Source organism: Pollachius pollachius (assembly GCF_949987615.1).
Source record: "Pollachius pollachius genome assembly, chromosome: 1".
NCBI lineage: Eukaryota > Metazoa > Chordata > Actinopteri > Gadiformes > Gadidae > Pollachius > Pollachius pollachius.
In genome coordinates, this window is record NC_136934.1 from 49,355,396 (window position 1) to 49,370,153 (window position 14,758).

The following is a 14,758-nucleotide window of genomic DNA, read 5'->3' on the forward strand; positions in this document are numbered from 1 at the left end:
AAGATATAAAACACACCCCCTTTCGCCGAGTGCACTTCTCCCCAGGGAGTGACGTCATCGTGTCGGCAATCACGTGTTCGTGAGGAAGAATGGCTGAACTAACCACTAAACAGACAGGGTGAATGTCACTTACTTACTTGTTTGTTAACATACATTTTATTTTAGGTGACATAAAGTGTATGTTTAAGAATGTTAGCGACAGAATAATTGTGTGAAAGCTCGATGTCTCAGCGTGTAAATGGGTTGATTTCTCAAACTTTGAAAGTGTCATCTGCTCTAGTTCAGATAAACAAAGTTTCTATCTCAGTGATTGCTTGGATTTTTTGAGTGGGATACTAACAGTAAGAATGGCATTTGTCTGCCCTTAACTTGGTAATGACCAATGACTGAATAATAATATAGTAAACGAAGGTATTTCCGATATGATGGATTCAATCTCTGTCAGTCTGCATATTGATAACAGAATGATTCCATCAACATTTTGATTTTGTTTTAGCTTCAGAGTTCTGCTTCAGCGCATTCTGACGTTTTTCGGTATCCACAGTCTTTATAGCGGTGTGTTGGGGATCCTGGATTCAACACTGAGGTGACCCCTGCAATTTGTTTATTAAAGCTCAATTAAATATTAATAATCGTGTAACATATTGCTAAAATGCCTCGAACCTAATTACCTGAATTGCTTTACTTTCTGTAACCCTTTGAATGTTGTTTGTCATGCATTTCAACAAATTAATCGATAGTATAAGTACTGTACATCCCTCCATTATAAGTCTCCGTTAGTTGATGTTTACACCACCCTTCTTTGCTGCTCATATGTAGTAGAAAGCCCCATATCAACCAAGTCAGCGGTTTATCTAAAGCCCAGGGGAACATTTGGGGCTTTAGCAATGCATGTCTATTACACTATTACCATATTAAGTACGTATTTCCTGCTTGACATACATTTGATGCTTTAGAGTTTTTAGAGTTAACGATAAACACAACAAAAACGACCGACACATATCTAAAAAGGCAGTATGAGAAGCTGTCATTTGGAGCAATATCGTTTTCCATTGAGTAGCATGTATTATGGTGGACTAAGTTATCGATTTACCTTTAAATATTTTACATACACTTTTTTATCTGTCTATGGCTATTGTTTGTCCCGTACTATAACCGTAGAAACTCACCCACCTGTCTCCATCAAATCATTATCCTCAGGAAATTAGCAATATTATAGTTATGATTAGACTACTACAATTGCGTAACGATTATGTATTTTGGCTTGTTCTGTGTTCCTACACTATCCAGCTTATTCATGTACTGTAAATGTAATTATTATAAAGGAACGTTAACGAAAATCTTTGTTGCATGCATAATCCCAACACCTAATTTTAACAACTTCCCTTAATTGCCAATGTATTTGCCTTTGGATATAATCGTCTCCGTCCCTGGAAGTGCTCCACCCCTTCCTCAGGTGTTGGCCCAGGTCGGTGTGATTCAATGGATAGTGTCTGTTGGTGGTGTGTTGTCCCAGGTCGCTGTGGATTCCCAACTGGCTGCCGGCATGGTGCCCCACCTCCGAGAGCCAGCTGAGGGCTGCAGAGGACCGGATGCTGCGCTGTGAGTAGGGCTGAAGTCAATCGAATTCAAACCGACATCGCGATCTAGCAGAATGCGATTTGCAAAATCGCAAAGGCTGCGATATAAAAAAACAACTTTTTTTTGTTGTTGTTTTTTCTTTTCTTTGGTGATTTGTTACTGTTACTGACTGGAGATCGGTAAGATTCATATATTCATTTTTATTTTACGATTCAATAGTCAAATAAAGATCTTATAATATCATTTCATGCATCAACTCATCTCAACACATAGGCCTGTCCTAAAGGAAAGAGCAGTTCATATGTTGACTGCTTCCAATGTTGTGTTGGTCATACTATAGAATGATTTATTGCTTGTTTAGTGAATAATACAGAACACAAGGATCTAAAAAAAAAAAAAGGTAGGGCCGTACGGGATGGGGTTGACTTTGAGTATGGGTTAACACTCAAATACTGACTTGGATTTGAGAAATACCTGAGTTGAATAACAACTACTTTTGCCTGCTTTATCGTCACCTCACCAAAGAGACACTTCTCAAACGAGTTGTTTGAACAGTGAATCCTTTACAAAATATAGATGATATAAACGACAAATACGTTCTCCAAATCGAGCTAGTCGGTCGACAGTATCGCTTGAGATTAAACGTTTAAATGTAATCTTTGTAATAACGATCAACTTCATCAACAGTGCTACACCCCTGTGTTTTATCGAACCTTTCCAACACACCAGGTATAGAAGGCCGGCTGTCCAAACAGTTTGTCGACGTCGGCAACGGCAACCAGCTGTGGACGCTAGCCGCGGACGGTAGCGTCGCCGCAGACGCCGCCGCCGCCGCCGCCGCCTGCCATCACAAGACCCCCTTGGTGCTTCTCCACGGCTTTGGGGGCGGCGTGGGGCTCTGGGCCCTCAACCTGGACGCCCTCTCCCGGGGCGGGCGGACCGTCTACGCCTTAGACCTGCTGGGTTTCGGCCGGAGCAGCCGGCCCTGCTTCCCGGCGGACGCCGAGGCGGCGGAGGCGCTGTTTGTGGACGCCATAGAGCGCTGGAGGGCCGAGCTGGGCCTGGGGGCCATGATCCTGCTGGGGCACAACCTCGGGGGATACCTGGCCGCGTCCTACGCCCTCAGACACCCCAGGAGGTACCGGCGGGGAGGTGTTCAGTCAGAGGGTTGTTAGCTAGCCGCTAGGTGATGTCTTGTACATACAGACGCAGAAGTGTTTACTGGGAGGGATGTTCCCTACCTATGGGATGTCTTGTAGCTACGGGTGGAGAAGTGTTTACTGGGAGGGATGTTCCCTACCTATGGGATGTCTTGTAGCTACGGGTGGAGAAGTGTTTAATGGGAGGGATGTTCCCTACCTATGGGATGTCTTGTAGCTACGGGTGGAGAAGTGTTTACTGGGAGGGATGTTCCCTACCTATGGGATGTCTTGTAGCTACGGATGGAGAAGCGTTTACTGGGAGGGATGTTCCCTACCTATGGGATGTCTTGTAGCTACGGATGGAGAAGTGTTTAATGGGAGGGATGTTCCCTACCTATGGGATGTCTTGTAGCTACGGGTGGAGAAGTGTTTACTGGGAGGGATGTTCCCTACCTATGGGATGTCTTGTAGCTACGGATGGAGAAGTGTTTAATGGGAGGGATGTTCCCTACCTATGGGATGTCTTGTAGCTACGGATGGAGAAGTGTTTAATGGGAGGGATGTTCCCTACCTATGGGATGTCTTGTACATACAGACGCAGAAGCGTTTACTGGGAGGGATGTTCCCTACCTATGGGATGTCTTGTAGCTACGGGTGGAGAAGTGTTTACTGGGAGGGATGTTCCCTACCTATGGGATGTCTTGTAGCTACGGATGGAGAAGTGTTTAATGGGAGGGATGTTCCCTACCTATGGGATGTCTTGTAGTTACGGGTGGAGAAGTGTTTACTGGGAGGGATGTTCCCTACCTATGGGATGTCTTGTAGCTACGGATGGAGAAGTGTTTACTGGGAGGGATGTCTTGTAGCTACGGGTGGAGAAGCGTTTACTGGGAGGGATGTTCCCTACCTATGGGATGTCTTGTAGCTACGGATGGAGAAGTGTTTAATGGGAGGGATGTTCCCTAACTATGGGATGTCTTGTAGTTACGGGTGGAGAAGTGTTTACTGGGAGGGATGTTCCGTACTTATGGGATGTCTTGTAGCTACCGGTGGAGAAGTGTTTACTGGGAGGGATGTTCCCTACCTATGGGATGTCTTGTAGTTACGGGTGGAGAAGTGTTTACTGGGAGGGATGTTCCCTACCTATGGGATGTCTTGTAGCTACGGATGGAGAAGTGTTTACTGGGAGGGTTGTTCCCTACCTATGGGATGTCTTGTACATACAGACGCAGAAGCGTTTACTGGGAGGGATGTTCCCTACCTATGGGATGTCTTGTAGCTACGGATGGAGAAGTGTTTACTGGGAGGGATGTTCCCTACCTATGGGATGTCTTGTAGCTACGGGTGGAGAAGTGTTTACTGGGAGGGATGTTCCCTACCTATGGGATGTCTTGTAGCTACGGATGGAGAAGTGTTTAATGGGAGGGATGTTCCCTACCTATGGGATGTCTTGTACATACAGACGCAGAAGTGTTTACTGGGAGGGATGTTCCCTACCTATGGGATGTCTTGTACATACAGACGCAGAAGTGTTTACTGGGAGGGATGTTCCCTACCTATGGGATGTCTTGTAGTTACAGGTAGAGAAGTGTTTACTGGGAGGGATGTTCCCTACCTATGGGATGTCTTGTAGCTACGGATGGAGAAGCGTTTACTGGGAGGGATGTTCCCTACCTATGGGATGTCTTGTAGTTACGGATGGAGAAGTGTTTACTGGGAGGGATGTTCCCTACCTATGGGATGTCTTGTAGCTACGGATGGAGAAGTGTTTAATGGGAGGGATGTTCCCTACCTATGGGATGTCTTGTAGCTACGGATGGAGAAGTGTTTAATGGGAGGGATGTTCCCTACCTATGGGATGTCTTGTACATACAGACGCAGAAGCGTTTACTGGGAGGGATGTTCCCTACCTATGGGATGTCTTGTAGCTACGGGTGGAGAAGTATTTACTGGGAGGGATGTTCCCTACCTATGGGATGTCTTGTAGCTACGGGTGGAGAAGTGTTTACTGGGAGGGATGTTCCCTACCTATGGGATGTCTTGTAGCTACGGATGGAGAAGTGTTTACCGAGAGGGATCTGAGCTATCTCGGTGGTGTTGTACCCTTTACTGGGAGGATTGTTAGCTAGCTAGGGAATGTCTTGTACCATGAGTTATTCTGGGTAGGAACCTGAGGTATGTTTCACCCTAAAGTGGCTGTTGTTGTGCAGGTGTTTGCCCCCCACAAATTATTTTAATCCGATCAACATTTGCGGCCCTAATATCAATTTCCTAGTGAAGTGTGTAGTAATTTTAAAGTAGTAATTTTAAAGTAAAGAAGTCATTTTCCAATGGCTATGAATCATTGGTCTGTTCGTTTATGAGGGACCTTTTACCCGCAAACATTTCGAAATGAAAAAAATGGTCATATATCGATATCCAGCAATCTCCTGTGAACCCATGTGTATTCGAGATGACCCCATGGTTGAAAAGTGCCTACGGACAAAAAACACAGACAGTTATCATTTATTTGGTGTGGAGTGAAGTGAAGACGGCAGCATTAGACCATGTTTTCTACCATTGGTAGACGGTACTGCCTATTTCTATAGCTACCAGACATTCAGTATCTTAAATCACAGTTAAACAAATCTTATAGGAAAGAGCAAATTTTTATGTTTATCTATCGGGTGTGATTGTTACTGTTTTGCATTTTTGATTCCAATCAACAACTTCAGGAGTCGCTGATTGGTAACGGTACAACAAGTCAAACACTACCCCCCTAATCACGAGCGAACCGTCTCCCCCAATCACATGCAATCAAGTCTGTTGACTGCATTATGCTCTGCAATTTCTTTCATTATCCGCCTTAAAAAAACACTCTTCCACTCCTGACTAAAGAGGTCGGCGGCCCGTTTATGTGGGAGGCGGCGCGGAGATGAAGGATGTAGAACGTCCTTACAGATTATGCCCGCGTACGCCCTGCCTGTTGGCAGGGGGCAGCCTCTGATAGCAGCAGCTGTGTCCTCCAAATGTACCTCCTCACTTTCCCATTGTCCCCCCCAACCCCACCTCCTTCCCTCTCTGGGCTTTATTAAGCAAAGGGAAAAAAGTGTGTGTGTGTGTGTGTGTGTGTGTGTGTGTGTGTGTGTTTTAGACTGTGTGTGTGTGGGAGAGGGAGTTTTAGTCTGTGTGTGTGCGTGTTTTAGTCTGTGTGTGTGTGTGTTATAGTCTGTGAGTGTGTGTGTTTTAGTCTGTGTATGTGTGTGTTTTAGTTTGTGTGTGTGTGTATGTTTTAGTGTATGTGTGTGTGTGGGGGGGTTTAGTTCTGTGTGTGTGTGTTTGTTTGTTTTAGTCTGTGTGTGTGTGTGTGTGTGTTTTGATCTGTGTGTGCGTCTCTCTGTGTTTTAGGCGTTGTGAGTGCGATTGCGTATGTGTGTGCGCATGTAGGTACAATGCAGGAGGCGTGAAATGTCCTCGATGCGTTATCCGGCTGCTCCATCTGTAACAGTGAGACGTCCCCTTCCCATAGTTATCTCCAAGGTCCAAAACGGTCTCCTGAGTTATGAGATAGGGCCCTCGCCATCGAGGACGCCTGTGCGCTCATTTAAATGGAACAGCTTGTGAACAAACACGGAAAAACAACCGGGACAGGGGTGTGTTGGTTCCACGTGTCCCTCTTCCTCTGGCTCTTGTTTAGCGCTACAGATTACAAGTAGGTTGGCGAGTGCTTGGCTCGGAGTTCAAGGGCACAGCGATAACGTGGGAACAAGAGCGATGGGCGCCGGGGCCGTTAAATACATGTTAACGTTGATGTGATGGAATTAGTTCAAATGTTTGAGAGCTAAATAGAAAAATCATGTGTTCAACATTTGTTCAAACGAATCAAAACCTTTGCCACAGCAGTGATGCATTTATTAACAGTGGAGCACGGTTGATGGATGTCAACATCTAGATGGCAGCAAACTCACATACGTGGTCTGGTGCTGGGTAACCCTTTAAATCCAATCTCCCTTTCTCCCACTCTCTCCCTCCCTCTCTCTCTCCCTTTTGCTCCCTCCCACCCATCCTCTCTACCTCTCTTCCTCCCTCCCTCCCTCCCTCCCAATCTCTCCCTCCTATTCTCTCTCTCCCCCTCTCGTCCTGCCTTGTCCTTCCCTCCCTCCTTCCTACCCTATCTCCCCCCTTCTTCCCTCACTTCTCCTTCCCTCCCTCCTTCCTACCCTATCTCCCCCCTTCTTCCCTCACTCTCTATCGCCTTCCTTCTCCCTCCCTCCCCCAACTCCCTCCCTCCCTCTCTCTCCCTCCCTCCCTCCCTCTCTCCCTCCCTTCCTCCTCCCTCTCTTCCATCTCTCCTCCCTCTCACCTCATCCCTCCCCCCTCTCTCCCTCCCCCTCCCTCCCTCCCTCTCTCCTCTCCCTCTCTCTCTCCTCCCTCCCTCCCTCCCTCCCTCCCTCCCTCTCTCCCTTCCTCCTCCCTCTCTTCCATCTCTCCTCCCTCTCCCCTCATCCCTCCCCCCTCTCTCCCTCCCTCCCTCCCTCCTTCCCACTCTCTTCCTCTCTCTTCCTCCCTCGCTCTCTCCTCCCTCCCTCCCTCCCCCCTCCTTCCCTCCCTCCTACCCTCTCTCTTCTTCCAACCCTACCTCACCCTTCCTCCCCCCCCCCCCCCCCCCCCCCCCCCCCCCCCCCCCTCCCCGTGGTCGTCAGGGTGAAGCACATAGTGCTGGTGGAACCCTGGGGTTTCCCAGAGCGCCCGGCCACGTCTGACCAGGACCGGCCGGTCCCAGTGTGGATCAAGGCTTTGGGGGCCATGCTCAGCCCCTTAAACCCCCTGGCGGGGCTGCGGATGGTGGGGCCCCTAGGTATGGGGGGCTCCCAGCGGGCTGCGGCTAGCAGCAGAGTGAGAACGAACACAGTCGCCGGTGGCGACGTGGTATATAGGTCGCTGTGCAGCGTGAGGACTTAGATTCACCGGTAGCCTGGGGGATGGGCATTATGGCAAATATCTTTATGTCCTTGGATACAAGAAGACAACAAGAAGGTTTCATAGACTAGTGTACGTCGCAAACATGAAGGTATTGTAGTATGGGGGTATCAACGTGTGGTATGATATAAGATGGGATAAAAATAGGATTGTACTTAGTTTTAGAAAACAAAAAATACCTAAAATATCTGTATTATATCTGTGTCCATAACAATTATGTGTAGTATCGATTTAAATATAAAAGCAAAAAGCTAATTTATTGACATTATTGAAACTACACATGATTGACCGTATGAGCAATATGCTCTCGAACAAGACCAGGGAAAACTCCTCCGCCAAACTCTTTCTAACCCTCCCACCCGACTGCCATAGGTCCCACTCTGGTCCAGACCCTGCGGCCAGACTTCAAGAAGAAGTTTGCGTCCATGTTTGTTGACAACACAGTCTCGGAGTACATCTACCACCTCAACGTCCAGGCACCGAGGTACATCTCTCTGCTTCTCCTCTCCTCTCTTCCTCTTTCATTCCCCACCCTAACTCCAGAACTCAAACTTGGTCTCATGTCACTTAGTATCAACCGTCAACAACAATGAAATATTCCCGGTGAAATTGATGGACGGCACTGGGTTCTTCGGTGGCCAGTACCCAATCCACCGTGTTCGTTTAAAGCTGCTGTAGGTAAGAGTTTCAAAGAGAGAGAGAGGGGGGGCCCTAAATTACAACGCCAGTGTGTGCGTGTGTGATTGACAGGCAAGATGGATTCCTCCACCCATTGAGGGAAGAGAATCTAGACTGTCTATAATAATATCTGACGGATGGCTATGGCATTTCAAACAAATTACACTCTTAAATCTTACCTACAGAGTCTTTCTATCCCAGCCCACCCACCCCTTTATTGCGAAACAATGCGTTGCTTACCTACTTACTCTTTTTGTTTTTAAGTCACTTAGCAAACTCCTTTAATCTGAAGCCATGATTTTACACCAGTGAAAGATCAGGAAACCTTACCTGGAGAGGGCGCCTAGTAATTAGGGCCGCGCAATTAATCTAATTGATTGCGATTTCGATTTTTGGGTTAAACGTTCTCCAAACTAATATAATTGAGTTTAAACTTTATTTTTATTTTATTCTATAAAATAAATATATATATATTTTTTTAAATACACTTTTTTAAGTGTATTTGTTCTACTCATTAAACGTTGCATAGAAATATAACAGCTGGATACATTTTTGCACATTCTTTTAGATTAGAAGATTTTCTATCAGAACATTTTGTGTATTCTTTTAAGTGGAAATTTCAAAGTTCTCAGTTGCAAAGTGTTTTTTTGGAGAGAAATGCTGAATAAATGCAACATGTTTACAAGCTCAAATATAATCATTTGGATAATTGGGATTTCGGCATTGACCAAAATAATCGTGATTATGATTTTTTTTGCCCATAATCGAGCAGCACTTCTAGTAATGGATCAGACCCTTAGTACTTCAGGCCTCCGTTCACAGCCCGCACGGCCGGGGGTTGGGGGGACTCATGTCGTCCTGCCGCCCGTCCCCTCGGCGCTGATTGTGCGGCTCTGTTTCACAGCGGGGAGACGGCCTTCAAGAACATGACGCTGCCGTACGGCTGGGCCAAGAGGCCCATGCTGCGGCGCCTGGGCTCCCTGCCGCCCCACGCCCCCGTCACGCTGGTGTACGGCTCGCGCTCCAGCATCGATGGCAACTCGGGCTACGGCGTGCAGGAGATGAGGCGCGGCTCGCACGTGGAAATCATAGTAAGTGATGGGGGGGGGAGGAATGGCGTCTAAGGCGAGACCAGAGAATGTGAAGTCCTTTTCTCTCTTTGGGTTCTTTCTATGGATTTTTGTTATCCTCCCTTTTCTTCCTCGCCGTGTGGGGGTTTATCGATCTCTGTCTGTCTTTTCGTGCTTTGGCCTGGAAGTGGGAGAGTGTTTATGCAAGAGCCTTGGCTCCAAGGCGTTAAGATCCTTGACTTTGCCGTCTTTGTGTCTGGCTATTGTGTTGCTCTTATTCAGGATTTGATGTGTTTTTTGAGGAGGTTATCATTATGAATTGCTTCACCTGGCTCATGGCTATTTTAACTTGCTGATGCAGTAAGGCAGTGGTTGTCAAGAGGACTTTGTTTGTCATTTATTTCACACTACGATGAACTGCGTTCTTGTGCATTTTCGTGATTTTAGAACCGTGATACTCGCCTTGCTTGATGGCTAATCGATCGATGGCTGAAACATGGAGATACAGACACAAAATGGGTTGTGTTGTAATCATATTAATATACACCTTTCCTATCTTCCTCAACCATTTTGTACTTCGTACACACACATTATTTGATATATATTCTAAAAAATGTATATTATTACTTATATTAATTATATCTATTTTGAATGAATTAATAATAAATCAATAATTTAGATCTTCATTTCTATTTTGCTTTCTGTGCCGTTGTTTTATTCATATTTTTGTATCTTGCATCATTTGCACCATTCCACCATTACATAATTAGCACCATTCCAACGTTCTGCGTGGAAGTATTCCCGTCAGGGTAACTCTCTGTGCGTGTCCTGCAGACGATTCGTGGGGCGGGCCACTATGTGTACGCAGACCAGCCAGACGACTTCAACCAGAGAGTTCTGGAGGTGTGCCGTCAGGTGGACTGAAATGCAAACCCACACACGCACATGCACAGACTAAAAATCACATACACACACACAGCGACATAGACTACAACACACGCACACACACACACACACACACACACACACACACAGAGACTAAAACACACACACACACACCAACACAGACTACAACACACACACAGTCTAAAACACACACACGCAGAGACTACAACACACACTCACACAAGCACAGACTGAAACACACATAAAGACTATAACACACACACACACACACACAATAGCGGTTGCAGTGTGTGCATCAGCGTTGGTTTTTCACCATCCGCCGCCTTCAAGAGGAGACGTAGACGAGAACGAGGTATCTGTCTGCGTCGGGACGCCCTTTCTTCCTACATGGATCGCTGGTTTGGCCTTTGGACTAATTCATCACATGGTACATATACTGTATATCAGGTTTTTGGGATATGGCTCCCAAAGTTTGGACGCTGACAGGGTTAGTGGTCTGGATCTGAGACCATTGAGGAGGTGAAATGGAATACCAAATACTGTGGTGATGATGATGATGATGATGATGATGATGATGATGATGATGATGATGATGATGGTGACGAGTCACGGCGATGCTGAGCACCAGAACCCCACGCGGGATGAGTATAGGAGATCTTAAAATGGGACATGCATACATGTCAGTAAAATTGGCATCATGTGACATAAACATGCATATGTACATCAAGCACATCCTATGGTAAAGACAGCAACGAGGGCAAAAATAGAATATTATATTTATTATAATAGTTGCAGTATTAGAAATTCAATTGGTAATATTGTTAAAATAGACAAATATATTTCTCATTTATACAAACACTGCAATCTCTGTAATATTGTTAGGCCAGTTATAATTTCAGCGTGTTCCAGGCATTTCTTATAATTGTATTCCCAGTACAAGTCTGTACAGCACCATTATAATATTGTGTTACACTATTGTTTTAACGGCAGCCACATCCGTGTTAATGCATAATATTACTTAGTACATTAAGCACAGTGTGCATTAAGTAAGCCAATGTGCTTGCGTAATGCACATTAAGCATTTCCTACGCAGGGATTTTTACGTTGTGTGTGTGGTTTGTTCAGTGGTTTTATAATGCTGACCTTTTCAATTTTGCTGGTGCCCAAAGTGTTTTTTTTTTGTTTGTTTTTTTAATTTCTTAAGAGAGAAAGAGAGAGAGAGGTTTGCAATCTCTAATTGAGTTTGGTTTAGCGATGTAGTTATTGGGAGATTATATGACTTAGTGTGGTCAGTCAAAGGGTGTCATGCAAAGACCTGTCTGATGATGGGTGCTAGTTATTCACTCGGATGGGCTGAATGGGCTATACATGGAGAGATGACTTGCAAAGATTGAGAACAGAAAAACACAAAACGAGCAATCCACCAAATGGACCTTCTGTACGGACGCCAGGGACGGAGATCATCGCGGGCCAAACGGTTCTGACTCTGTGGTGGTGGTATACTCAGAAGCATAGTGAGCTGATTTAGTAATACGTCAGATATGGACTCTCGACTAATCAAAAGATCAGTCAGACCTTGCAAAAGTCATCCCTAAGTGCCTTTTGTAAAGACGAGCTAGGTTGGCATTCAAACAGCACTTATCAGCATCTGGCTTCCTAGCGAGGAATACCAGTGGCTTGAGCTCTGACAGGAGGCTCAGTAAAGGGAGAGGCAGGAGGGTTCTGCTGTCGCACTACTGCACTACTGGCAACGGATGGATGCTGATGGAGATTATTTTGGTTGTGCGGCCACCGTTCTGCTATTCTCTGACATCTATCTATCGCCGACGGTTGGATTGATGCGTCATAAATTCTCACAGAGATAATATAGTGGGAGCTCTTTGTATTCCACAAGCGCCGATCCAATAATTGACTGTAAAGGAACCGACGCAGAGTGCGGCTAATTGTGCTTTATTAGCGTTTAATTGAGCAACGTGTTGCCATGAATGTCTATAAATGTTTTGTGCTCTGATATAAATCGACTCAGCAAGCAAGTGTTCTACATATGCTGGAGGGTAGATCAAAATGAAAGAGAGGTGTACCCGGGGGGGGGGGCCTACTCTCACGCTAATTGGGAAATGTGTTATAATTTTCAGTTGGTGACCTTGTTAAATGCTACAAGCCTATCAATATTAAATGAACAGTTTATTTACATTTGTTCTACATAAACATGGCATTACACTGGGGGAATACTTAGCGCAATTTTTCATAATTTTCATTGTTTAAATTAAGTGTGGTAACATTCGTGCCTGAAAAGGTCCCCTATTAATTATTCTGTGTGTGTAAAAAAAACCTTGTAAATAAAATGTTATATTCGTTGTTTTGTTTTTTTTGGTTGAATCTTTATTCCTCTGATGAATAAAGTAGCTCCTAAATTTGTTTGCACTCTCCCTTATGCTTTTCACATTTATGGAGCCAAAGTGACGGATAAGTCAATATTTTCCTTCCAGCTCTTCTTATCATTTCAGGGCTGTCAGCCGACTGGCAGCCAGAGAAATTGTTGCCATTTATCCTTGGTTAGCAAAAAAATAAAATAAAATGCATCGGTAGTTCTCTCGGCTGCCGCTAGGAGGTACTCAAGTGCAGATGAGGCGCCAACGATTTGGACCGTTTAGAATAGATGGTACATACATGTACTTTCTCTCTGTGTCCCAGTCTATCTCTCTCTTTCTCTCTCTCTCTCTCTCTCTCTCTCTCTCTCTCTCTCTCTCTCTCTCTCTCTCTCCCAGTCTCTCCCAGTCTCTCTTTATCCGAGGCACAGGTGGCAGTTAGTGTTCATGGGGACAGCTAGCTCGGGCTCTGACAGATGGAAAAACAATTGACTTCGAGAGGATGTCAATTGTGTATGTATTTTTGTGTTATTTAGTTTTTACTTCCTCCTTTTTTTCAGGGGCTTTCTACCCTCAGATTCAGACTAGGCATCTGGCAAAAGATTAACAAGGGGATATCGATTGTACAGAGATCCTATCTGCTGTTATTCCAGCGGTCTATGATCGATGCAGCCTTAAATATGCAAGCTCATGCCAATGTATTTCATGTGGAGCCAGCACTGGCCCTGTCTTTTCATGCCTCTCTTTCCTCCTTGTCCCATTCAGCTGCGGGCAGAATGACGGAGCTGGTTTTAATGAGGCTTCCTGTTCGACACACAGTGGCTCTGCTGAGAAAAGGGATCCCACCTTTGTCCATAAAGGACCTTATCAGGGGACATTATCCCATTGCCATTAGCATTTCTTGCCAGCCGTGCAGTTTAGGCCTTATGTTCCAGCAGTATTTACACAGGGCCGTAGTGTAACAATGATGCATAGGTAGAGGCAATTACGTCTTTCAAACAGCCGCTGAGCTGCTGGCCGTAGGACATGATGGCCTGTGGTTTCTTTAGGGTTTAGGGCAGGGGTTCTCAACTTCTCCTCAACTTGGGACTCAAAACACACTCAGCCTCGCCGTAGGACCCAAACACTCTGAAAGCTCCCTGGTATTCACCAAAGGATCTCCCATCCAGTGCGCTTAGCTTTTTTCTCTGACACCTCACACTGGGTCCTGACCCATTTTGGGTCGCAACCCATGGATAAACAGAAGGTTGTTTGGTGGTATTGATGTCTGTCGTGGGCGCACTATGCCCTGGGGTCTCTTCCAGCTGGTTTACTCCCCTCCCTGCCTGGTCACCTTTGGCATCTACGTTTTACTGCCACTCCATTTCGTGACAAGCTGTTTCCGCAGAAGATGCTAACTGAATAGTGGATACCCTATAGAGAGTGCATCTGACATGGATCTGGCTGTAAAATGGTAACCCTACCTGGTATTAATAACCCGTTCCTCCGAAAAGGTATTTCCTGACCTACTACACAATAATGTACACATAATCCAGTTTCAAATGTGTAAGGTGGTTCAACATGTGAAGAATTAAATAAACATTTCATTAAATAATGAAAAAAAAAAAAGTATATATATATATATTAAAGAGGGTATTAGTCATCGACTGCTGGTTAATATTTTATAATATTATCTTGTCTCATGTGTCTCTGTGCAGGTCCATCATGGGTCAAAGGCAGCAGTCCCCCTCTCTCTCGCTGTGCGTCACTGGGCTGGTCTGAAATGTGCTGGGCCCGCCGTGGTAACACGGAACACGCGTGCACGCCTCTAATGATCTCGTTTGCCTTTGTGGCCACACGAACCAGCGACACACACACACACCTCAAATGAACCCAAGTGGCCATGCCGGCTCCGGTCCGATTGAAAGGTCCATCTGTAACTGATTTTCCATCCGGAGAAACAACTAATCTATTGCTTCCATTTGGGGCCACTGGAAAGCACATTTACCCTGCCGTCAGACTGCGCTTCTAAAAGGAATCCCGGCCAAGGTTAATGTGAGAGTGGAAATGTACG

General features: G+C 45.6%; 1 protein-coding gene across 1 annotated transcript; it reads left to right on the forward strand.

The window, feature by feature from the left end:
- Positions 1-85: 85 nt before the first annotated feature.
- abhd5a (abhydrolase domain containing 5, lysophosphatidic acid acyltransferase a) lies at positions 86-12,695 on the forward strand. Its single transcript, XM_079733244.1, has 8 exons — positions 86-118; positions 545-586; positions 1,517-1,602; positions 2,311-2,719; positions 7,406-7,560; positions 8,055-8,166; positions 9,265-9,451; positions 10,265-12,695. Exons 1-8 carry the CDS (start codon positions 90-92, stop codon positions 10,352-10,354), a joined length of 1,110 nt encoding a protein of 369 aa, XP_079589370.1. The 5' UTR covers positions 86-89; the 3' UTR covers positions 10,355-12,695.
- The last annotated feature ends 2,063 nt before the right edge of the window (positions 12,696-14,758 follow it).

Excerpts from the sequence above, each read along its gene's own strand:
- abhd5a (XM_079733244.1), top strand. The coding sequence starts at position 90 with ATGGCTGAACTAACCACTAAACAGACAGG. Across the intron at positions 2,720-7,405 it reads GCCCTCAGACACCCCAGGAG|GGTGAAGCACATAGTGCTGG; the intron begins GTACCGGCGGGG and ends CGTGGTCGTCAG. Across the intron at positions 9,452-10,264 it reads GCTCGCACGTGGAAATCATA|ACGATTCGTGGGGCGGGCCA; the intron begins GTAAGTGATGGG and ends CGTGTCCTGCAG.